Below are 27,161 nucleotides of genomic sequence, written 5' to 3'. Positions count from 1 at the left end.
TTCAAATGACAGATGTAGAAACCAAAAAAGCTATGGGACATATTCATAGTTTCATCAACAGAATGAGTCCACAGAGTAAGATTAATTCAAATTACCTACTAAGCCCAGTTTTTTCAATAAACCACTTAAAATACTTCTAAATTCTTGGCAATAACTTTGAGAGTGAGGAGGGAAATGGCATGCATGAGACTAAAAAATTAGGGTAGCCGAGTACTAAGGATTTTGGTTCTTTATCCTAAAAACAATTAAGAGCCACTGAAAGGTTTTAGGCGGTGGATTACAAGACAGGATTTTATATGTTGTGGCTGCAGTGGGCCACGTGGTTTAGGGTGGGGTGGGTGGGAGCTGGGCTGGTGTGGAAGCAGGAGAACCAGTTAGGAAACTGGTAATCCAGTTGAATGATAATGGTGACTCTGATGGAGATGCGGAAGATGGAAAGACATGAGTGGATATTAGACTTATTCAGATGACCATATCTACAGGGCTTGTTCATGATTAGCTTCAGGGTCGGGGTAGGGGGCAGTTGAGGGGAGCAAAGAGATTATTCCTCGGTTTCTGGATTGAGCACCTGGGTGGGTGTGGTGCATTTTAACAAAGAAGAACACAACAGGGGAGGTTTGGTGGGAAAGTTGATAAGCATAGTTCTGGCAAGTTGAAGTACCTGTGAGAGATCCCGGGAAAGCTGTCAGTTAGGAGATGCAGAGCAGAGCCTGGAGTTCAGGAAACAGGGTGGGACCACAGGCTCCACCGGAAGTGGGTGGTGAGTGCTGCCTGGGAGGGCTGGACTTGCTGGGCAGGGTGAGAAGGGACAGCAGGGCCAGAGCCCCAGGTAAATGAGGGGATCGTAGAGGATATAAAGCCAACAAGAAAATTTCAAAGTAGAGGCCAGAAAGCAACCAAGAGGAGTGAAAAAGAATGATGACTTCAAAGTTTAGGGAGAAATAAAACACAATGTTAGATGTTGTTGAATGGCCAATCAAAATAAAGACTTAAAAATGGCCTTAAAGAATATACTGAAAGGGCTTCCCTGGTGGCGCAGTGGTTAAATCTGCCTGCCAATGCAGGGGACACGGGTTCGAGCCCTGGTCTGGGAAGATCCCACATGCCGCGGAGCGACTAAGCCCCTGAGCCACAACTACCGAGCCTGCGCGTCTCGAGCCTGTGCTCTGCAACGGGGAGAAACCGCGACGATGAGAGGCCCGCGCACCGCGATGAAGAGTGGCCCCCGCTCGCCAGAACTGGAGAAAGCCCTCGCACAGAAACGAAGACCCAACACAGCCAAAAATAAATATAAATAAATAAATAAATTTATTTAAAAAAAAAAAGAATATACTGAAATATTTTGGGATAAAGGATAGTATACCTGGTATTTCCTTCAACATAATCCCAGGGTGGGTCAAGCGGGTGGGAAGTTGTTAGTTGTGGAAGCTGGGTGTTGAGCACATAGAAATTCACTGCACTGTTCTTCCTACTTATGCATGTGTTTGAAATTTCCCGTAACAAAAACATTTATTTTCCCATAATAAAAAGTAGCTTTTGGATTTATCATCACGGAGATCAGTAACCTCTGCATAAATAGTTTTCATGAAGGCAGAAGCCAGACCGAATGGACTAAGCACTGGGGGCAAGAAAGAGATAGGGAGTAGACAGAGAAAGATGTGGGTTTGGAAGAGGATTTTTTCCTTTTCAGAGTTGAGAGACTAGAACTTGGTTATATCCTGATATAGCTGAGCCAGGGACAGGGAAAAGTTGTTGAATACAGAAAGAGCCTGAGAGGGTAGGAGGAGATGGAATGGAAGATTCTAGATGAAGAAACTGACTTCAACTCTTCCTCTGATACAGAAGAAAAGGAGAGGTGGGCGAGGACGCAGGAGGCCAGAGATGAGTGGCAGGAGGCACAGGGCTCATATCTTCCTCTCATCTCGACAGTGCGGGCACCTACTGAGCTGGGGAGGGAAGGTGAAAGGCTCAGAGATTTAAAAACAGTAGAGAACGTTTGAGAAGGAGAGAATTCTCTAGGAAAACATTGTAGGGTAGTGTTGAGGGTCCAAATGACAGTGGTGAGCATGAAAACTGCTTTGTGGGTTTGTGTTTTTTTCAGCAACACTCTGTAGCCTGGGTCTGCGCTCACAGAAGAAGAATGTCCAGGTTCGTCAGGTTGTCGGAGGTTGGCCAAGGATGCCAATGGAAGAAAAATTGAACACAAGAGTTTAAGACTGTCGTAGATACCTAGTGTTGCAGAACAAATTACCCCAAAATTCAGCAGTTTAAAACCGCAAGCATTTATGGTCTCACACAATAGCACGCCAGTGTAAAACGGTGCCATTTCATAGACTCACCACAATTTCAAATTATTCTACTTGCTTTTGCCCGTCGCCCCTCAATAAAAGGAAGCTTCCTGAGCGAGGGGCAGGGCCTGTCTTGCTCATTGCTATATTCTCTTGGTGTAGAGGAGTACCAGGCACATAGCAGATGATAAAAAAATCTGTGAATAAATGAGTGAGTGAATGAGTGAAACCCACCAGGGAAAATTTTAGTTTCAATTTAGTGACAAAGTTTTTTTTTTCTTGAGGGAGGGATGGAGTTTCCAAGGGCTAATTTATTAGTTTGCACAGACTTTCAATGGCTCCCTAATTTTATACTACTATTTTTTACCGTCTTCTTTTTCTTTTTCAAATATAATTAGTTTATATTATTGCTCCTAGTAAAACAGTTCTCGTTTTGTGCCATTGAAAAATCACCCTCAAATACAAACACAAATATCCTATTCTGAATGCAAAAGATAAGTTCCACAAAGGATTTCTAAAAAGAAAATATCCACTTAAAATCCTCCTTTCAATTCACTTTCAATATAAAATTAGAAATGAGTCTTGGCAACAATGACAACAACAAAAAATTGGTCCCTGAATGAATACAAGCATACTTAATGACTCCAACAAACTTTTTGAAAACCACATATCTTAAGGGAAAATCCCCTTCTGAAATATTAATATTCAAAATGTTAACCCCAGTGAAAAAAATAGTAATACCTTACACTTTATTTGCTCTGGGGTTTATACCCTTATGCCACCACCCCATCCCCCAGGACTGTCTGAGACAGCAGGTGGTGAGGGCCACCGAGAGGCTGGGGCTGTGTGTGGTTAGGACCAGTATCTTGGGCTCACAGTCCCAGCTCTGCTCTCTCTAGCTGTGTGATCATGAACCAGTCACTTGACCTCTCTGGGCCTCAATTGCCTCCTCTGTAAACTGAGGTGTTCTCAGGGTTGTGAAGGTCAAATGAGAAGCCCTTAGAACACCTGAGATGTGTGAGTTAGCTAAGATTGGCTGTTGTCTCTATTTTTACAGATTGGAAAACTGAGTCAGAAATGTTCAGAGATTTGCTTAAGGTTACACAACCAGGAGGCATCAGAGTTTGACTCATCCCCAGAATTTGCCTCCAAATTGAGTGCTCTTTCTGCCTTACTACAATTATCTCCCATTTTAACAATGAGAGTATACGGCTGTGCTTAGAAAAAAGTCAAAAATAAGAATACTAAAATTATAGCATACATACAGTCAGAAACTGACAGTGAGAATAACGGTTTTTACATTCTCGCAGTGTTCCCATCCTGGAGAGAGCAATCACTGAAGCTTTAGAGATTTAACTAAGGTTTTACCAGCAGCAAAATACCATCATACTTTTAAATTACAGCTAAATACTAGTTCTTTTAGGGACTGGGTTTTTTTTTTTTTTTAACATCACTCCCTCTTACTTGCCTCTGGAACCAGATGCAACTCTGCAATGTGTTCCCCAAACACAGGTGATTCTCATTCACCACAGTTGTGTTCTATCAAGTCGCCAAGGCTGAGTTAGCAAATTCCTAGGGGAAATACAGGGTTCGGTTCCTGTGAGCCTCCAGTGACAACATTTTTGTCAACCGATCAATACAGAAACTTGTTTTATGCGCCCTTCTGTTTAAAGACACCCCATTTAATAGATATTGTTGATTCATTCACACTGAACTCACGGCCAACCGCACTGTAACTCATGCCTGAACCAAGCTTGTCTAACACACATATTTTTCACCATAAGGCACGTCACAGGCTTCTTGTGCTTAAGACACTAGACAGCACTGCAGCACTGCACTTGGGGGCCATTTTAAACAGTATAATCAACAACAAAAAGCACAAAAATGCAAAAAAATGGCATTAAAGAGACCACGAGGACTTGCCTGGTAGCACAGTGGTTAAGAATCCACCTGCCGATGCAGGGGACACGGGTTTGATCCCTGGTCCGGGAAGGTCCCACATGCCACGGAGCAACTAAGCCCATGCACCACAACTACTGAGCAGCGCTCTAGAGCCCACGAGCCACAACTACTGAGCCCACACGTCCTAGAGCCTGCGCGCTGCAACTACTGAGCCCACGCGCCGCAACTACTGAGCCCACGCACCGCAACTACTGAAGCCCGCAAGCCTAGAGACCGTGCTCCACAACAAGAGAAGCCACTGCAATGAGAAGCCCATGCAATGCAACGAAGAGTAGCCCCCGCTCGCCGCAACTAGAGAAAGCTCGCGTGCAGCAGTGAAGACTCAACGCAGCCCCCAAAAAACGAGACTATGAAAAGGGATGCTTTTTACAGCATTAGAGCTATTACAGGACGGCCGAGTGCAGCCTTGTTTAGCCTCAGCTGGGAACGTGTGCAGTGGCAACTTGGAGTTTCAGCCACTCTGTGTATGGCTATAAATGACTGTAAAAGTGCCCCATGTATTAATTTGGGGGTTACAAATAAATTTTAGCAAGGAGGTGAATTCACAAATATGGAATCTGCGAATAACTATAGGAAAGACGGTACATACTTGAAGCAGAAGGAGGCCGTGTGAAAGAGCCAGAAGCGCTGAGGCTGCTCTCTTGTTAAGAGGTGAGCGGACAGGTGCCCTAGTCGATCTCAGTTCTCTTGCCTGTGATGTGAGAAGCCTGGATTAAAGGGGGTCTACATTTCCTCCCAGCAATAACATTCAGTGATGCAGGTAATGATCCTCATACAGGCATGGAACGTACAACTTTATGTTGACTATAAGATATATGGATTATGGAACCAACTCTGTGACTCTAGGCAAATACTTAACCTCTCTGAACTTCATTTTCTTTATGAAATGAAAATATCTATCTCACAGAGTTGCTGGGGAAAAAGAAATAGAATAATAAATAAAATCATAATGTATGCAAAGTACCTAGAACATAGCACTAAAATGTTAATTCTTCTTTCCTGAAGATGTGTAAACCCTGCTTATTAATATAAAGTTGTTCAACTGTATGCTGGGAAAAAGGGCTATTTAATAACTTCATAATGTCAAAGAATGATCAATGAGCAATATGTTTTATCAAGAATTTATTGTCTTCTAAACTGGCAATAAAAAATGCCAAGATTGTTCCTGAGTTATCTGGCAATTAGTAGATTAAATGTGGCCACCCAGCCACAGCAAGTAGTCAAAATTCTCTGTCTTACTCATTCAGTGATTCACTCATCCATGATTCCACAAATGTTTATGGACTACCTACTATGTGCCAGGCACTGTACTAGGCCCTGGAGGTAAAGCAGAAAACAAAATAGTTAAGGCCCTGCTTTCCAAGAGCTTATTATAGTCAAGTATATGTGACAGCAGACAGTAATCCAATATCTCATGAAACATCTGGTGACAGTCAGGGTTAAGAAGAAAAAGTGGGCTAAAGGGATAGAGAGCGGTGGAAGGAGGAGTGCTCCCTGAGAGAGGGTGACCAGAGATGGCCTCTTTAAGGAGCTACCTCTGAGCAAAGACCTGATGGTGGGAGGAGAGAACCAAGAGAAGATCCAGGCAGGGGAGGGAATTCTGGGCCTTGAAATCAAGAGTGAGCTTGTGTGTTGGGTAAACAACGTGGAGGCCATGGGGCCAGAGTGTGGGGTCAAGAGGGGAGAGCAGTGGATGAGACCAGCGCAGTAACAGAGGCCAGCTCGTGAAGGCCAAGGAGGCTGTACTAAGGACTTCGGACTCCATTCTGAATACTACAGTGAGCCAGCCAGTGGTGGTTGGAAATAGGTGAATGACTTTTCTGATTTGTTTTGAAAGAATAACTCTGGGTGTTGTGTGGAGAAAAGACCATATGAGGGTTAAGAGAGGAAGCAGAAAGACCAGCCAGGAGGCTGCCCAGTAACCTAGGCTGGAGACAGCGGGGGCCTGAATCGGGGTGGTCAGCTCACACGTAATAGAGCTGGTGCTGGATAAACCATGATCACTACAGCCATGGGGCATGGATTATATTCACTCACAGCTGGTATGCAAGGGGAGTAGAAACCCTGCACCCAAGTTTAGCTCTAACTGTCCTTCAACAAATTTGAGGGAGGAAAAAAAAAAGCACAAGTTCTCAAAACCACCCCTTTTTCCGCTTTCAGATTTCTTCTCCCCAGTTTAATGGAGTTCTTCTCCTCCAACCACTGTGCCCTCACCCTGCAAAACTTTAAAAAGTGCAGGACATATTTGAGACTTACTTCATGAATTTTTAAAATTTGGGTAAATTTATACTGGATGAATTTAAACTGCTTTCTAAATGTGATGTAAAAAATATTTCAAACTTTTAGAAAGCATAAAATACAATTACCTGGGACTTCCCTGGCAGTCCAGTGGTTAAGACTCCACGCATCCACTGCAGGGGGCATAGGTCCGACCCCTGTCGGGGAACTAAGATTCCACGTGCCGTGCAGCGCGACCAAAAAAAAATTACCTGTTTGTCACCCGATGAAGTAATAATAAACTATGAAGTAGAATAGAATCCTCTTAGCTGCCTCTCCCCAGTCACATACTCCTCCCTCCCCACAAGAGGAAACCCTTGCCTGAATTTGATATCATCATTTCTAAGTGTATCTTTATGCTTTTACTAAATGTATATGCATCCCTACATAGATACTATTATTTTGCATAATTTTAAGCTTTATGTAAATGGCATCACACTTTATATATTTTTGTGCTACTTACAATTTGTTTAGCAACATCTTTGTAAAAATCATCCATGTTGATATGTTACTATAGTTCATGTTCACTGATAATGTATATATATAATACACATTTTTTTAACATCTTTATTGGAGTATAATTGCTTTACGGTGTTGTGTTAGTTTCTGCTGTACAACAAAATGAATCAGCTATATGTATACATATATCCCCATATCCCCTCCCTCTTGCGTCTCCCTCCCACCCTCCCTATCCCACCCCTCTAGGTGGTCACAAAGCACCGAGCTGATCTCCCTGTGCTATGCAGCTGCTTCCCATTAGCTATCTATTTTACATTTGGTAGTGTATATGTGTCAATGCTACTTTTCACAAAGCTACGCAGCTTACCCTTCCCCCTCCCCGTGTCCTCAAGTCCATTCTCTACGTCTGCATCTTTATTCCTCTCCTGCCCCTAGGTTCATCAGAACCTTTTTTTTTTTTTTTAGCTTCCACATATATGTGTTAGCATACGGTATTTGTTTTTCTCTTTCTGACTTACTTCACTCTGTATGACAGACTCTAGGTCCATCCACCTCACTACAAATAGTTCAATTTCGTTTCTTTTTATGGCTAATATTCCATTGTATAAATGTGCCCCATCTTCTTTATCCATTCATCTGTTGATGGACACTTAGGTTGCTTCCATGTCCTGGCTATTGTAGATAGAGCTGCAATGAACATTGTGGTACATGTCTCTTTTTGAATTATGGTTTTCTCAGGGTATATGCCCAGTAGTGGGATTGCTGGGTCACATGACTTAACCATAATTAATCTATCATTCTTCTGTTCAAGAACATTTATGTTTTTCTCAGTATTTTTGCTATTACAGACATACAACTATGAATATTCTCACATATGCCCCCTTTTACACATGAATCAACGTTGAATCTAGAGTGATGCTGTTCAAAGTGTGGTTCCAAGCTCAGCAGTATCAGCATTTCCTGGGAGCTAGAAATGCAGAGTCTTGGGCCCTGCATCAGACCTACTGAATTAGAATCTGCATTTTAACTATACTCCCAGAAAATCTGTATACACAAAACAAGTCTAAGAAGTATTGGTCTAGAAGGAGTAGTACTTCTCAAACTGTCCATGATGAATCAGTTCTGTTTTCATTTTTAAATTTTCAATCTGTTGTGATATTTTGTAAAACACAAAAATCATATGCTTGGATATTTCAGCAATGTGAATGCTACACAGGTTTCTCAAAAGGTACTCTCAGTTTCTGTTCTCACCTCCATTCACACCAGTAACAATCATTTTGTGGACTGGCGGGGGTCAGCAAACCTAGCCTCTGGACTTAGAAGTGGAATCACTGAGTCGTCTGGGGCTCTCATCTTTAACCTTATTGGATAATCACAAGTTGTCTTCTAAAGTGATTGTATCAATACACACTCCCACCAGCAGCATATGAGAATGATGGGTGTGAAACAGTATCTCACTGATATTTTAGTTTACATTTCCCTTATTTTGGAAGACTATTTGACAGTTTGCAATAATGTTTTTCTAATGCATAATCTTCTTGTAGGTTTATCTTCATTACTCTGATTTATAATTATTTCCGATTTATAATTACATTATTGTTGTGACTACCCACAACAATAAGGTTCAACCATTGGAGTACGGATATTGCTAAAAATATATGTCCCTTCTGTTGCTTAAAGCAACTATCCCATTCCATTTTATTGGTTTTTCAAATATGCTTAATCCACCTATATTTTAAAATATGCACAATGTTCAGTCTTTTAGGTTGTATGGGAGTATTTAAAAGAGTTACACTCTAAATAAAGCATAAGCTTCTTTTTAAAAAATGAGATTCTTGCCTTATTTTACAATAAGATTGAAAATAATAATACAAAGTAGCACTAAGCAGATACATTATTAAAGTAACGAGCTGTAATTTCCTTATAGACTATTGTATAAAATAAATTAATTTTTTTTTTTTTTTGGCTGCGCCAGGCGGCATGCAAGATCTCAGTTCCCTGACCAGGGATTGTGAACCCGCGCCTCCTACAGTGGATGAGTGGAGTCTCAACCACTGGACCACCAGGGAATTCCCTAAATTGAATAATTTTAAAAGAGTTATGCTTTAATTTTTTGATAAGGAAATGAGAAAAGACTCCCAAACTGGTAAAATTCTGCAACATCTTAGAACTCATCCATGGGTTACCTTAGGAAGGACGTGCTTGAAAGCCATGGGCCCATAGCATGCACTCACAGAAAGCCATTCGAATGAGGTTCCATCTTGGAAGCGTTTAAGAAGCTCTACCTATTTCTTTGCTGAAACCTAGGTATGTAGAAAACCTCCTCTCTCGTTTGTGGCATCCCTTAATCCCTGTTCCCACCCCTAAGCATCCAGAATAATCAGTTTTAGACATAAATCTCAAAGTGTCACCGAGTTCCTAAAATCTTTCTGTGGCTTTCTATCACACTTTGAACAAGATCCAGACTCCCAGCTGGGGACCCAGACCTGTGGTCCTGGCCCCCCACCTCTCCAGCTACATTCCCTGCATACCCTGCAACCCACCTCACTTTAGCAACACCAGCCCTTCAATTCCTCCACAGTTTATTCCCACATGGGGTCCCTGCACCAGGTTTTCCTCTTTCTGCTTTTTATTCCCCAAACAATTTTCCCAGGCTGGCCCCTTGTTACCTGTACCTTCAGAGTGACCTTCTCTTACCACACAATCAGAAGTCACCATGAGGCACTGTAATTCACAAACACATTTTAATTCTATGCAAGCCCTAATGTCTTAGTTATACTAACTTGCTTATCATCCATCTCCCCAGACCAGCAAATAAACCCCAGGAATGCAAGGAACTTGTTTGTGCTGCCCAATATTGTATCCTAATTTCTAAGCCACTGCTAGGCTCAAAGCTGGCACTCAGTACGTGGTGTTATATTGATAGGGAACCATTTTTTAAGTTTCTAGGTATACTCAATTACCTGAACGAAAGAGCATTGTATCAGATAAATGTGGAAGAAAAAAGGCAAAGACATGGTTTCTGCCCTCAAGGCAATTAGGAGATGACAGATTCAGCGTGAGGAAACTAATAGTTCAAACTAGCAAATAATCTCCAAGTCAGCGTTCAGTCAAGAGGTACTCTGCGAGTTGAGACAATAATTTACTGACCATTTAGCTAACACTATGCACTGCTGAACACTTTACATCATTTGATTCTCACAGTAATTATAGACAGGGAGTTATTATTATCCTCATTTTACAGCTTGAGAGATTAGAGAAGTTCAAAGTCAAAGAGCTGGTAACTCATGGTTACCAGAATGCCCACTCTTTACCACCTCTCAGGAAAAGAAGGGATCACTTCAAGTGAAGGTGGTCTGGGAGGCTTCATGGAACAGGGTTGGTTGAACTTGCCCTTGAGAGCGTGGCAGGATTGGGACGGTGCAACAGGAGGTGGGAATCTGCCCATCTCAGATAAACGTTTCTGATTATTGGAGGACAGACAGTGCAGAAATGTCTACATATGAAATAGGGTAGTTAAAAGAAGACTCCGCCTCATTTGGTTATACTATGTAAGGGTGAAATCAATCTGAGAGATTTGAATAGAAAAAGTAATCACATTTAAAAACACAAAGCTACATCACACAGGGAGATCAGCTTGGTGTTTTGTGACCACCTAGAGCGGATAGGGAGGGTGGGAGGGGGACGCAAGAGGGTGGGGATATGGGGATATATGTATACATATAGCTGATTCATTTTGTTATACAGCAGAAACTAACACAACAACATAAAGCAATTATACTCCAATAAAGATGTTAATAAATAAATAAATAAATACTAAAAATAAATAAATAATAAAAACACAAAGCTATAATTGAACCACTTGGGAGCTATGATCCACAAAAACAACGTATTCTTGAAGGTCCCTACTATGGGAATGACTCCAACTCTGAGAGCGTGTCCTCTGGGTGTATTAGGTGCTACAGCGCCTTCTTGGAGAAGCTCGACAACACTGCGTCCACTCACTGCTGGAGATGGAAATCAGTTGTCGTGTTTGGCAGAAGAATAAATAAAAATCTTTGATTCAGACGGTTTATGGAGTACATTAAGTGTTCTTAGACCAGTTGAACCTCCTACTTTGCCCTAGTTTCAAAAATAATGGAACAAACAAATTAGCAAATCAACAAAACAGAATGAAGTAAAACAGCATTATAAGGCCCAGGTCAACGTCTGAGCCCACTGAGACAAATACTCTACTCTGCCTCTTCAGTGAGTTTACGTAGGTAACTTGGTGAAGAACAAATGTCTTCTATCCACCTGTAATACTGCTCATCTTTTTACCTCAGGGCCTTTTACTGAATAAGAATAGCCCCATCCATAGGCGCATACAATCTAGACTCAAGTGTTTTAATTAACAAATACCCACAGTGCACACGCGTCTGTTAAAAGGATAGGAATGAGAGAAAGATTTATGGGATTACTCTTTAGCACCTAAATATTTCTAAAATTTTGTTTGTCTCGATTATTTCATAAGGAACTCAGCTTATTTGCTCCCATTTGAACCACTTTACCTCTGAAAATTTAATTATATCCAGAAAGAAGGACACTGTATGCTGGTTTATCTTATGATCAATTTGAGGAAGGTGTCTGTTTTCATATGCACACATAAACCCAATGTAAATGTATCTTGGCTTAGGTGGGAAAAAATCATTTGTTGAAAAAGGAATTATGTTGAAGCCTTTAAATACTGATGTGTCAGTAAGTTAATAAGTATTTTCTCATCAGTGTTTAATAAATTTATAGGAAATATGAGTAATATCTGTGCACTTTGAGATAACCTCAAATTCATACGGATAGATATCAGAAAAGATTGTTAAACAATAAACTGGGGGGACTCCCCTGGTAGCACAGTGGTTAAGAATCCACCTGCCAATGCAGGGGACACGGGTTCGAGCCCTGGTCCCGGAAGATCCCACATGCTGTGGAGCAACTAAGCCCGCGAGCCACAACTACTAAGCCCAAGGGTCACAACTACTGAAGCCTGCAAGCCTATAGCCCGTGCTCTGCAGCAAGAGAAGCCACCACAATGAGAAGCCCACGCACCACAACAAAGAGTAGCCCCCGCTAGCCACAGCTAGGGAAAGCCCGCATGCAGCAATGAAGACCCAACACAGCCAAAAATAAATAAATAAAATAAATAACTAAATAAAAATAAACTGGGGAGTTATAAAAATATGACTGAGATTTTTTTTAAAAAAAAAAAGGAGAAGGGAAGAGAGGGGAGACAATGATGATGACGGAGAGAGCAGAAGTTCTCATACAACCCGGGGCCCCCAGGCATAGGCAGAATTCCTAGCACACAGTAACAAGAATGAACTGAGAACTCTGCTTACTCATTTTCAGAGAGGTATTTTAACCTACTTTTACAAATATGAGGCCTAAGACTATCCAAGATTTAGTTTTAACATGGATTGAAGAAAATAACTATTGGAGGTATAATGATTTAGTTCTATGTTTAGCAATATAGATTAACATGTGTATACAAAGCACAACTAACTTGAATAAAATTCTATCAATGTTTTTCTTATACTTAAAAAAAAAGATTCATCTCAAGTGGCTTTAAGAAGCAATTTAATCCCCACTGAAAGGAGCATGAGTTCTTTGAAGAAATGGTTGATTACAGGTCTGGGGCAGGGAATGTACAAGGAAGTGCACTGAACATCAAAAAGAATGACCTTAATTGACTATAACACATTAAATAAATAAATTTTGTAAAGCCAGAGACGTGAGGAGCTCTTCTTTATAGACCAACGTCAGCTAATAAATGGAGATGAATTCACAAAAATAAGAAAATCCAGGGACTTCTCAGGTGGCGCAGTGGTTAAGAATCCGCCTACCAATGCAGGGGACATGGGTTTGGGCCCTGGTCCGGGAAGATCCCACATGCCGCGGAGCAACTAAGCCTGTGTGCCACAACTATTGAGCCTGTGCTCTAGAGCCCGTGAGCCACAACTACTGAGCCCGTGTGCCACAACTACTGAAGCCCATGCTCTGCAACAAGAGAAGCCACCGCAATGAGAAGCCCGAGCACTGCAACGAAGAGTAGCCCCCGCTCACTGCAACTAGAGAAAGCCCGCGCACAGCAACGAAGACCCAACGCAGCCATAAATAAATAAATAAATCTATTTTTAAAAAAAGAATTAAAAAAATCAAGGGCATGAAAATGTTCATTAAAAAAAATTTTTGGCAACCTCCGATGTAATCATGGATTCAAGGCAAGGATCATCAAAAAATGCTAAAACCATTAGGTGAATAGATTTTTGGTAACAGAATATTTGCATGGATTTTTAATTACAAAAAGAGAAGTGTATTTTTACAATGGCGAGTTCTGGCAGTCTCCATCTTAACTGAGGGACCAAAGTTAGCATCACTTATAGTGGAACAATATGTGCCTCCTGATACAATGCAATTTGAAATACACAACAACAGGGAGCTCCCTGGTGGCCTAGTGGTTAGGATTCCAGACTTTCACTGCCATGGCCAAGGTTCAATCCCTGGTCAGGGAACTGAGATCCTGCAAGTCGTGAGGCCAAAAGAAAAAAAAAGAAATACACAACAACATCTAGAAGTATTCTTGCAAAGAATGTTTAACCTGAATTTAATCAAGCTTCTAGACTAGCACGTCATTAAAAATATAATGTGAGCTATATATGTAATATTAAAATTTTTAGTAGCCACATTTAAAAAGTAAAAACAACACCAAAACCCACAGGTGAAATTAATATAATAATATACTTTAACCCAACACATCCAAAATATTAGTGTTTCAACATGTAATCAATATTTAAAAAATTAACATTTTACATTCTTTTCTGGTACAGAGTATTCAAAATTCAGTGTGTATTTTTACACTTAAAGCACATTTCAATTCAGATACTAAATTTTCATTGGAAATACTTGATCTGTATTTAGATTTCATAAAATTTACAGTTGAAGCAGTAGATCTGCATACCCAAGTTGTTCCAAACCTACTTAAAATTTTTCCACTAATGAAATTGAATGAGCTTTTAAATTTATTTTTTTTAATTAATTAATTTAGTTTTTTGGCCACGTGGCATGTGGGATCCCAGTTCCCCAACCAGGGATCAAACCCATGCCCCCTGCGTTGGAAGTGCAGAGTCTCAACCACTGGACTGCCAGGGAAGTCTCTGAGCTTCTAAATTTAAATTCAAATTAATTCAAATTAAATTTTAAAATCCAGTTCCTCAGTTGCATTAGCCACATTTCGGGTGCTCAATAACCACATGTGGCTAGTGGCTACCACATTGAACAGTGCAGTCCTAGACTAAACTTCTATTTTATAGAAAACAAAGGGGATAGACAAGTTAAATGACACCGAGACAATCCAGAATGTGGGACAGTCTACAAAATAACTGTCTCAGAATTTCTAAAAAGTCAATGGCATAAAAGAGGTAAGATAGGGAGACTGTCCTAGACTAAGAGAGATTAAAGAGACATAATACCAAATGCAGTGTTGGATCCTTCTTTGAAAACAAAAAATAAAAACAATGTACAATTGGGGAAGTTTCTTGAAAAATTGTGGAACTTTGAATATGTAGTACATTCTAGATGAATTATGAAATTACTGCTAATTTTCTTAGGTGTGATAATGGCATTATGATTATATAGGAGATTGCTTTATTTCTAGGAGGAATAATAATTCTAGTGGGAGAATAATTCTAGAAATGCAACTTTAACCAAATATCAAAGCTGTCAAGAAAAAAAAATGTTTAGGCATGATGATCTCAAAATATTTACCTTCTATGCAAACTTTTTCCAGGAAGCCACTGGAGGATGTACTCCTCCGAAATGAGGGAGTAAGCCAGGAAAGAGGAAGATGAGGAATTGAGGAAGCAGGTGATTTGGCATAGGCATGAGGTGATGAGAAACCCCAGGATGATGTCTGGGAATCAGTCTTAGAAAGCAACCATAACAGACTGGACCAAGAGGAGACAAGCTCCAGGAGAGATGTCTTTTAAAAAAAAATGACAGGCAGATCATACAATGTTTTTTACTATATTGTGGAGAGTTTTATGACTCTGTAGGCGAATTTTGAGAGAAAAATCAATGACAGGTGCATTCAGTGGTATATTGGTAAACCACCTGTTAGAAAAGGAAAAAAAAAAAGAAAGAAGGAAGCACTGACTTGTAGCATTTGTTGACTTCTATGGCATAAATAATTCCACCATAGCCAAATTTAAGTTACCAGGATGAAGTCACTGAACACAGAGTTGGCAAGAGATGTCTACAACTGGCTCTTTAGAGCTAGTAAGGGGAAAAAAAAGAGCATGTAATACACATTTGTCCCAAGCGCCAAATGTCCCATGAGCCAAATGAGTATTATATGCTAAAATTTAGATAATCTCTTATGGAAAAGGAAAAGAAAAGAAAAGAAAAAAGAAAAGGAAGGAAGGAAGAGTCAATAAGAGCTAGCTTTAACAAAATTTAGCAAACAAACAAAGCAATTATTAACTCCAGGAAAAATTTAAAATTTACAAGAAAAGAAATGAAATCATAGTACCCCACACGGCTCAGCTATGACCATTTACATTGCCATAATAACGTACATGCTGAATGCTTATTTAGCTTTTTAAAATGTGACACGACCATACTGAGAGGATGAGGGGGAGGGAAAGGAGTAGAAAAGAGAGATAAATTTTCATTATCAATAGATAATGCCTAAAATTGAAAAATTAAGAAATAGGAGAATGAGCATTTTACTTAGAAATATGAAGGTAAACTACCAGAAGAATGGGCCAAAGGAGATAAAAGTCATTGCCTGTGGGGTGCAGAACTTCAGAACGAAGAGAAGTGTGGTGGAAAACAGCTGGTTTTCTTTACAAGTCCTATAGTACCATTAGACTTAAACACATGCTCATGTGCACACCCACACGGACACACACAAATAGGAAAGAAGAGCAGGAAAATTCAGACTTCTGGTTACAGAGGGCTGATTGAACCCAATTTTTTATCACCCCTTCCTCCAAAACCTATTGAAATGAAAAAAGGAATATAAAAATAAAAATAAATTGATACTTCTGCTGGAAAGACAGGATAATGTACCAGCAGCAGACCAGGACAGTTAGGAACTTCTGAATGATACAGAGAAGCTGGAATCAGACTGATTATTAAACACAATATTCGTGATTAAAAAACAACCCCACACAAGCTTAAGAGAGAACCTCGAAAAGCGGGTTTGCCAGCACAGCCCCACCAAATCCCTAAAACGATACAACCATTTCACCCCTCACCATCCTGCTGCCTACAGATAACTATTAGCTTTCTAGCGTGGGATTACTGACACCAGACACTCTCTCCCAGATGAGAGGATGAAAGCAGGCACTCGGGGCCGTGTGCCAGGGGATTTACAGCCACCGTGAGAGAAGGAACTCTTAAAGAAGAGTTTTTCTGGCCCCAACTCAACCCACTGTGCTAAACTACCCACTCATTCAGGGCATCTGCATCCACTACCAGACAAACAGGGAGTCTTGCAGCAGACAGCATGGTTGAAAAGCAAAGCACGATAGTAGAAATAAGACTGAACAGGCCATCACTGTCATCCTGGAAAGCCACTCCTTTAGTTCTTGCTATCAAGACCCCCAGGACTGTCCTGGACGTTGTCCTTTTCAAGACCTGACTCTTAAACTCTTTATCAGTTCATTGAGCTTCTCCACGTCTTCCCAATAAATTTCTTTCTTGTTTAAGCTAACTACAGTCAGTCTGTTGCTTGCAATGAAACAACTCTTACCATGAAAAAAAGACAGCTGAATGGCAATTAATAAACTTAATTTATGTTATTATCATATAGTTATATATTTAATATATTTATAATGTATACAATATACTATTATAATGAATAAGCTTAACAATGCTAATATAGAGAATGCATTCTTTTCAAAAGCATATGGAACATGTACAAAATGATCTCTTAGGTAGTACACACACACACACACACAAATAAAAAAAATTCCCCAAGAGTAGAAATACATGGGCCACAGTGTAAAACAAAACACCTAAAAATTAATACCAAAAGCATATCGAAATTTATTTACTTGAAAAGAAAGAAAAGCTGAAATTATAGAAAATTTAGAAAAGAATGGTGATAGGAATATTACCTGTCAAAAATCTGTGACAACATATGATAAAATGATTCTCAGAGGAAATTTTATAGCCTTAAATACAACTGCTACAAATCAAGAAAGATGGAGAATATGTGAACTTAAGCAGTCGATTCAAAAAGAAAAAAGACAGGGCCTCCCTCGTGGCGCAGTGGTTAAGAATCCGCCTGCCAATGCAGGGCACATGGGTTCGTGCCCCGGTCCGGGAAGATCCCACATGCCGCGGAGCGGCTAGGCCCGTGAGCCACAATTACTGAGCCTGCGCGTCTGGAGCCTGTGCTTCGCAACAAGAGAGGCCGCGACAGTGAGAGGCCCGCGCACCGCGATGAAGAGTGGCCCCCGCTCGCCGCAACTGGAGAAAGCCCTCGCACAGAAACGAAGACCCAACACAGTCTAAATAAATAAATAAATAAATTTATAAACACTGCCCTTTCTTTAAAAAAAAAAAAAAAAAGGGGGGGAGGCGGTAAAACATCCACTATCAAAAATAAAAGTACAAAAGACATAAATTATATGTAAAAAAGAAAACTATTAATTTGTATATGTCATTCTAAATAAATGCTAAATAAAACAATCCTGATATAGAAAAAAAAAAAAAAAGAAAAAAGACAACAAAATAGATACCACGTTAATAGAAAAAATGTAAAATATAAAATGAAATAGAAAAAAATAGCCTTGGTCAATAATACCAAAAGTTGGTCTTTTAAGGAATAGGAAAAGAGATAATCAAAATTATTAATGAGAAAGCATATGACAATTATTTTCAAATTTTTTTTTATTATGGGAGTCAAGAAGGCCTTAAGGCCTCAGGAAGACACAAGATCAAAAGCCATAAAAGAAAACACTGACATATTGGACTCCATAAAAAAATATAATAAAACAAAATAGAAAGTTGTTTGAAAAATGAAAGACTCCATAAACAAAGTTAACAAGTAAGTAAATTTTTAGGAAATTTTTAGGAAAAGAATGACTAATAAACATTTGAAAGAATGTTCAGCCATACTAGTAATCAGGAAAGTTTAAAAGCAATCAAGACACCATTTTTCACCCATGAGATCAACAAAAATTTTTAAATATGATATTATGCAGCGTTAAGAATGTTGTGAGGAAACAAGCATTCTCATACATTGTTATAATGAGGAATGTAAATTGGCAGTAGTTTTGGAAGGCAATTTAGCAGTATGTATTAAAATTTTTAATGCACATACCCCTTTGAATCAGGCCATTTCCAGAAATCTATCCTACAGAAATACTTGAACCCGTGCACAAAGATATATGCATAAAAATGCTCATTGAAGCATTTCTTGGACTAGTGAAAAAAAATGAAACTTTCTAGGTCAATCAGAAGGAAAATGATTAAAGGATTGCTGAGCAGCCATTACAATGAATGAGAATCTATAATTACATGAAAAATTTTCCATAACATAGTGTTAAATGGTAAAAAGTAAATTGTTGAATGCAAATTACATACTGTAGCCATTTAGATATGTGTGTCATATACAGACACACTTGTATGGGGGCAGCTATGGTATAAAGAGACTTTTACTTTTTAGTCTATATTCCAGGGTTGTTTTAATTAAAAAGAAGAGAAAAAAGAAAACCGTTTGGAAAGAGCCGTATTAAACTGTTAGCTGTGTTTACTTTAAATAGGGGAGAAAAAATGGTGAAAGTGAAAAAGATTTTTGCTTTTCACTCCATAAACTATGAAAATAAAAAAATAAACAAACATGCTATTTTTGTGAAATTAAAAAATTTAATATAAAGAAATAATGTATGAAAATACTTTTCAAAGACAAATGAAATGGACCCTAAGTTTACCCTAGCAATTTTTCAAAGTTACAATAAAAAATAAAGTAGGATGGCCCTGGTACTTTGCAGTTTTCTTCCCTTTACAACATTATTAGGAATCACTTCAAGAGAATTCCTCACTCCTTTATGGAATATTACTGCCTTAAATATTACCTTCCAGACCAAGAGTTCAAAGCATATTTAGCTCAAGATTTCCAGCTAAGAACCCCAAACTGGCAGGATATCGTGGGCGGGGTGACGTTTATTCTACTTTCTAATTAATATTAGAGCAGTATGTTAGAGCACTTTAATCTCCCCCAAAGTCACTTATTTAAAAAATAAAAAATCACACTTTAAGTCGTAAATTGTGTGTTTTACTGGGTGTGTAGAAAAGTATTAAATGATCATGAAAGCATAAGGATTAAGAAAACACCTCACTGGCAGCTGATAGCAAACAAGCATCGAGAACCTTATCCAGCCCTTACTGTGTGCACAGCAGCATGACTCTGCACAATGACACACTCTAAAGCTTGAACATTTTCCAAGGAATATACTTTGAAATATAAAGGTACATAAACAAAGGAGGCATAATTATGGCTTTGATAGGGACATTTTCCTTACGGTGCAAAAAAAAAAAATTACGGGAAAAGGAATTGTATTGACTTAGAGGGCTGAGAAAGCGGTCAAGCCCTATCTCACACCAGACGACTGCTGTCTCCAATACGCAGATTTCACGCTAAGTCGCAGTCGTAGGGCGGAGTATACGTGGAACACTACCTAACATTCAAAAACGCGTGTCGCAGGCCTGTTTTTACTTCACCCCGCCTGTCTTCCCCGCCTGCACGGCGGGCACAAACGTCCTGACGCGTCTTCACTGACAAGGTCCTCCCTCCATTTTGTCCCCAGTCTCCTTCAGGCAAACCGAGTGGCGCTATTTTAAAGCCCCTCCCAGATGAAACCAAAGACGGGAGTAAGCGGTGTGAGCGCTGGACCACACTTTCGCTCGGGGCGAAACGGTGGCTGGCGCTGGGTGGAGCTGCCTGGGTCGCCCAGGACTCGTCCCGGGGCGGGAAGACAAAGGACACGAAGGGGACGCGGGCCGCAAGCCAGTGCGGGCCGACTTCCGGGCCGTGGGCTTGGCGGGGGGGGGGGGGGGGGGGGGGGGGCTCCCGTTCCCAGGACAAAGCGGCGGCGGCGCGCACGCCCCCTCCGCGCGGCCCCGGCCGCCCCGCCGCGCGCGCCCAGCGCCTACGCACGGGAGCGAGCGCACGCGCGCGGACGACAGTTAGAAATGGCGGTTGGGGCGAGAGGAGGGGCGGGGGCGGAAAAAGGCGCAGCCTCGAAGTGCCAAGAGTCCGGGTGCGCGGTTGCTTCACGAGTCCTCCTCCTCCTCCCCTGGTCCAGGCCCTCGGGCTGGGGAGAGCCCCGGTGGAGAAGACGTGATCCGTTCAACTGAACAAAGGAAATGGCGGCCACACCAAAGGCAACCGGCTCGGTCGGTGCTGCCGCCGCGGAGACTGGGAAACGTTCCCTAAAATGGCGGCCAGCGCGAACGCAGGCGCGGGCCGGGCTGGCCAGGGCGGGGCGGGGCGTCCGCTCACGGCGGCCAGCGGCGGCGACGGGGCGGGGGGTAGGTGCCGACTGTTCCTATGGCGGCTGCGCCGGAGGCCGGGGAGCCCGGGAAGGGGAAGGTAATCCGGGCTGCGGCGGGGTGCGGCGGGGCGCGGCGGGGCGCGCGGAGCACGGGCGGGCGGCGCCTCAGAACGCGGCCTCTAGAGCTGGGAGACCCGGGCCGGGAGCACGTGTCATTAGCTTCTCTGCAATCGAACAGGTCCCCTCCTCCCATCCCCCGACATTTTTATCTTAATTGCCATGATTTAAGTGACCCAAACTAGGAGGATGAGGGGACCGGTACCGATAGCTTACTGCAGGTCACAAGACGGATCCCTTTGGAAAGAAAGTTTTGTTGACAGGGGCCTCGTAATTTACTAGCAAAGAGGGATTTAAAAGCTGAGGACAGGTGCCTTGTCTTTAAGGCTGTATACTTCACAGCACTTAACAGAGGAATCGGTAAATGCTGAGGAATGAGAACTTGGTTATATTCGAGTGAATTTATATCCAGAGCAGGAGGATGATGAACAGATTGAGATTTTTTTCCCGTTAACCTTGTTTTCACTCGACCACGTGGAGTATGCAGTATCATATGTAACCAATAGCTTCGCTGGCTGGCATTCATGTCTTCCTGCTCTGCCTTCCTCGCTTCACCTTCCACAGTCGTCCTTGTGGGCTACCCTGTAAAATGCATAATTCCACCTCTCTGCTTAAAACCAGTCGTAGCTGCCCATTGCTTTCAGGATAAATCCGAATTTCTCGGCCTGTGATACAAAGCTCATCACCTAACTAACCCTAACTGTTCAGGGACGTGTGACTCTTCTCATGCTTTCTTCTCCGGGTGTATTAAAGCTAAACAGGGTTATCTCCGGTCTCCCCTGAAGGGCTTCCCGACTCCTCAAGAGAGACTGAGGTGCTTCGGCTCCTATCTCCCGGACACCTTGTACATTGCTGGATCATTACAGCATTATACTGGAAGTTAATTTGTGTCTTCTCTTAAGAGCAGGGAACCCAATTTTTATATCCTCAATGCAGAGTAAATAACAAGTGTTTAAAAAAGGCAATGGAAGAAGAAAATTTTAAATAGTAAGCCATAGAGAGATTAACGTTGGATCAATTAGATTCACAAATATTTATTGAAGACCCACACTGTGTGCCACACTGCACCTATAGTTTTAGGATATTCTCTGCTCAGCTTGAAAATTTTGATCACTTATTCAGTGTTCTTGCTTCTCTGGGGAATTTTCCATCTAAATTTGGCCTAGATCATCAAATGGTTATGAATAGATGTTGGGTAAATTGTTTCCTTATTTGTTTTCAAAAAAATGTTTTGTCAATTTATACACTGTTGGTGCCTTTTCTGTTTTTAAAGTCTCACATACTATTTGGAATATGCTTACTTCAACAAAATGTACCCTTGTTTGAAACTTGCATATTTCAAGGGGCACCATGACTTCAAACACAAAATTCTAGATTGTTTTGTGAGAACACTGGGATCTTGAATGGGGCTTTCATCCTTTTTGTACCTTTGACAGGAGATAACTGCTGTCATTTTAGGGTCATGAGGGTGGTTTAACCCATTGAGAATCAAGAAAAGAAATATATGAAAAAATTTTTTGATTAATACTGTATTTGAAGCCAAAGAAAACGTTTCAAAAACAAATGATTATCTGTGCCACATGTGCCGAGATGTAAAGTATGATGGATTTTGCAAAACGATTGTCTTTTAGAAAACCCCAGTGGTGCTGTTTCCGTCGAGTGCAATTGGTAAATGTCTGGTTGAAGCAAGTTAAAGGGAGCGTAGGTTTGTAAATGAAGAAGCACACACAGGTAACTTTAGTTTTGCAGTGACAGGGAACAGAAAAATGGGATGGTGGCTTGGGGGGAAAGCGTGTCAAGAGAGGGGGATTTATTTTGTATGTTTCTAGACTGGAGATTATTAAAAGGAGGAAAAACAAGTAATGCAAATGAAAGATGGGATAACCATAGAAGCAGAGGTCTTTTGAGTGGAGAAAGTAATCAACTGCAAAGTGAGGACTAGTTTTAAATAGGAGTAGGGCCAGTTCCTCCTTTGAAACAAAAGGAAAGGCAGAATATGAGCACTGATGCAGATACATTTAACAGTGGGAAATGAAGTAGCTCTAATTTGATCTGATGTTTCCTATAAATTATTAAATTGGCATTCTGGCTTAGAAGTTTCTTTTTGAGCTTCCCTTAATTCCATCAAGGTGTGTTGGTAAGGCTGCCTTTCTAAATCTAAGCTTAAAAATGTTAGCTTACCAAAAGTCTATAATTTTAGTTTACATTTAAAGGCTTTAATAGCAGGTGAACCTTGAGTTTGCAGACAACTAGGGAATAAGAGGAATGTTAAATGCCTTGAACATTACAAACATAACTACTTCAGAGTGACTTCAGGCTTAGACTCTTTATATCCATTTCTGAGAATCAAAGTTAAGTGTACTCTCAAAAATATTATATAAGCTGAAGACTTCATTACAGTATTCCATACTTGCTTTTAAGTCATCAGCAGTCTGAACTCCAACTTTACCAGGAGATTGAAAATTCCCTACTAGTAAAGGGGAAAAACTCTTTGTACATCCTTACCCAGTTTTGATACAAATTGCAGATCTACAGTTATGTACTCAGTTCTGTTACTCTCTATATGTGAACCTTGGTGTTTACTAAAAAACCAAAGGGTTAAATGCTGCAGTGGGAATGACAGGCTTTCAGGGTCAGACTGACTTCCACTTCCACTCTGCCAGCACTTATTAGCCTTCTACTTAAACCCTGAGCCTGTTTCAGAGAAAATGTCACAAAGAGGTTGTGAGAATTAAAAACAAGGGATATAAAGGGCCGGGCACTAATAGCTCCTTGGCACCTCTAAATTATGAGATTAGACAAGCACTGGCTTCTCAACCTTGGCGCTGACATTGACCAAGGCAGTTTTGTAGGTGATACATGCATTGTAGGACATTTAGCAGTAGCATCCTTGGCCTCTAACCCACATTGTTGGTTTTAGAAGGTACCACTTAAAAAGGATATGCTTATCTTTCAAAATAAACTGGATTATTCCATTATCTGCAATTTCAAAATTTTTACTTTTCTAAAATCTCTAAAGCAGTGTTTCTCCCAGTCTGGGGGGTGGGCGGTTTCCTAAACATAAATGCCTGGGGCCCACTGAGTCAGAATCTGAGGGTGGGATTTGAAAATCTCTAAAAAGCTCAGAAAGTTACCTACCTAGCTGATTTAAACAAACAGCACCATTTCGGTTGTTCAGCAAGTTTATTTTTGCACACTTGGCAAAGAACTGGGGCTGATAATTTTATCCAAATGCCCCCCCCCGCAAAGTTTGCGGATTCTGGTGTATCCTGGGGTCACACTAGGGCTCCATTATGGAACGGAATCCAAATGAAAAAGCCCAGAAGCCTTGAAACAAGTGCTGTCTTTGGCAGAGATGTGCAGTGTTTGGCATGCTGCGGCCAACACTTGATGGTTCCTTTCTTTTTCTCTGCTTAAATGTGAAAGCCATCTTAACATTCTACCCTGTGGTAGAAGCTGCTGGTCTCACTCCCTTCTAAGATCTGACATTAAACACCACCACCCCATCTCAGTCTATTTAGCATCCTTCCCACAGGGCAATGGCCTAGCTGCAGAACAGATCACACCCTCCTTCTCCTCCGGGGCCATAAATTCCACCTGGCTCTTGACCTGAGGGTGAGAAACAATCATCTTTTGCTAAATTAAACGAAAAGCCTAGAAGCAGAATTATATCCCAACCTCTTTGTCCATGAAGATTTGTACTAAAGAGCCTTTTAACATTCAAGTCTGCAACTTCAATGAGCACCTGCTGTGTTCATGAAGTAAACATGTTGGGGGGGGGGACAGGCAGAGGCAAAAAAAAAAAAGGAACATAATGATCCAAGAGTATATAACTTTTGCTTTATTAGGAACCAAGTCACATTGTCTTTCCTGCAGAAGCCTGAGCCAAAGCAAACACAATACCTTCATGTTTCAACCTTTAATCTGACTTGCCCTTTACTGTCCTTTTCCCATTTCCTCCACTCTTTTTCCCTTACAGTATATTACCATCTAGGTATATCTCATCCCAAAGAATGGACAAGTGGCTTCCTTTTTAAAAGCTACATTAAATGAAAACAGTACCTTAAGTTTTTTTTTTTTATGAATAGGAGAATGCTGTAGCAAAACATAAGCGTGACTTACAAAATTCTGTCCTGCCCTCCCAAAACCCCTAAGTACAGAGTGAGAGTGAGAAGACATTCAAGTTGAAACTGTTATGCTTAAAGTGGCAGTATTTTTTAATGAGGGAGAACAAATCCATAAATCCAATGAAGACTATATAAAGAATTTTAAAACCATTCATATTAGCCACTTGAAGGAACTTAAATTATCACCTAGCTGAACCCCTTCATTACAGATTGCAGGCCAGATAAAAAAATATGTCCTACAGGTTACAGAAGTTAGTGGCAGAGCTGAGAATAAAATCCAACCCTCTAGATTTCCAGCTTTTTTCATCACACCTAGGTGTGGTTACCATGTACTATCAACAAAGGAATACAATCAACAGCAACTTCATATCACAGGCAAGAAACAGACGAGATTTGTCTCAACACAAAGCATTTATTCTTACAGACACAACCGATGTGTTGTTACTAGTTAACACAGAAAATCTGCAGTCCTCCTTAAAGGAATTTAAAACAGCAGTATACTAATATTATAAGCAACATGGTTAGGACAGTTTCACTTTGCCCATCTATGCGTCTCAGGTTATTAGAAGGAAATTATGCTTTTAAATTTCAATGATAGCCAAATCCCCAAATGATCTCATACAGATATTTAAAGAGCTCATAAAATAATGTATGCCCTTACCTTATCTCCAAACCAGTTGATTAACAAATTACAGCATAACCATGGTACCATAATCTAGGTTTAATTTACCCTACCTGCTTAGGACTTTCTGGTCAAATTCTCAGGGTTTCCATTTTAGATTCATATTATATACCAAAGCAGGATGATTAAAGATGGTTTTAATCTTTGCCAAACCACCCTAAAATAAAATATTCTCTTGTCCAATCTAAGTTTTTTTATTTTTCGTAGCCCTTTAAGCTCCTAGGTATTTTAGATGTTGAAAACATCCCCTGTGCACGGGATTCGACATTATATGGCTCATTAGGATCTGTTGTGGCTGGCCTTGGACACTTTTTGTTAACTAGTGAGTATCTGCTTCTCTCTATGCATGAAAAACATGTTTCTCTGAAGTTTTTTTCCTAGATGAAGTATTATAACATGCAGTGTATTAGTGTTTATGCTTCCTTTTGACAGGTAGAATTAGAAGATCATGTGACGTTGGAATAGGAGGATTTATCTTGGTGACTTTAGGATGCTGGTATGTGTGCTAAGTATTCAAGAAGATCCACGACTGTAATAGGTTTATCTAGTTCCAAAGCACATGCTCTACTCAGAGCAATCTCCCACTGAGATTCCCCCCACCCTCACTGAAATTTATCTTACAAAATGATATTGCCGGACTGCCGTTAATCTTTTAAATATGTATATATACACACACATTTTGTGTCATTTGTCAAATGAACAGATGAATGCATGACATTAGGCACTGCATTAATGCCATGTCAGGGTTTATACTTCATTCAGGAAGGTCTCAACCTTTTATCTTATCCTAATGCTCATTTCAATCCCTGCCTATGGCATAACATCTGAAAATGCTACCTTAAGAATGTGTTCACAACCACTGACAGTCATCTGTAAGCATTTAAAAATTTTGATTACAAATTTCAAATTAGTTTCTACAGGTATGTTATATCAATAATTTATTCATGTTCTCATTACTAGGTTCCATTGTAGGTATAATTATGCAAAGCTAAGAATCCAGGAAAGACTTGCCAGAGAAGGAATTAAAAACAAGATTTTATATGAAAGTACCCACCTTGATCCTGAAAGAAAACAAACCAACAGCGGCAGCAGCAGCAGCAATTGAGCCGTCTTGAGCACAGAAAACCCAGACACAACTCACTTCGGTGTGAACAAAGCCGAGATCAACTACAGAAAGCATTTTATATACCATAAGGCTTTCAACCAAGTAAATAAAGTATGTGTAAGCTGTAGTCTTTTTTACATGTGTATGAATATTTACAAACTTATTCTGGCCCTGTATCTACTGTCAGTATAGCACATAGTGGACTCGTACTTAAAATAAACCTTGTGTTTAACATGCTTAGAAAAGTGTTTCCTTATAGTAAGCAGTGAGTACACCTGACGTTTGAAGAAATAAAATCTCAGTTCGATGTTAAAACTTGCCTTAAAAACAAAAATCACAACTGTATTACTGTACCCTGTTAAAAATGAGGGGATACTTTCTGATTTCTAAAGCCAGTGATGTTATATCAGACTTAAAACTAATGGGTCATCACTTTGCAATTGTTATTTTAAAAATGTACCCATTGCTTGACCCTATTCTTCCACTTCAACAGGTGAGTCACCTCTCAGAAAGGAAAGGTGGTTTTTAGCTGCTCTAAATATTTTTTGGATGTATGCGTTTTTATTTTTAAGTAGAACTTAAATATGTACATGGCACACATAAAAA

General features: G+C 40.4%; 1 protein-coding gene across 1 annotated transcript; it reads left to right on the top strand.

The window, feature by feature from the left end:
* The first annotated feature begins 20,205 nt into the window (after positions 1-20,205).
* LOC133087777 (cytochrome c oxidase assembly protein COX20, mitochondrial) lies at positions 20,206-26,680 on the top strand. The gene is given in 5 exon segments (XM_061185390.1): positions 20,206-20,506; positions 20,508-20,622; positions 25,658-25,772; positions 25,883-25,946; positions 26,411-26,680. Coding segments are annotated over 5 exon segments (549 nt in total). The 5' UTR covers positions 20,206-20,396; the 3' UTR covers positions 26,556-26,680.
* The last annotated feature ends 481 nt before the right edge of the window (positions 26,681-27,161 follow it).

The sequence above is a fragment of the Eubalaena glacialis genome, chromosome 3, assembly GCF_028564815.1.
Source record: "Eubalaena glacialis isolate mEubGla1 chromosome 3, mEubGla1.1.hap2.+ XY, whole genome shotgun sequence".
In the NCBI taxonomy this organism is placed as follows: domain Eukaryota; kingdom Metazoa; phylum Chordata; class Mammalia; order Artiodactyla; family Balaenidae; genus Eubalaena; species Eubalaena glacialis.
Note: the sequence above shows the minus strand (reverse complement) of the source record. Positions and strands in the feature narration are given on the sequence as shown.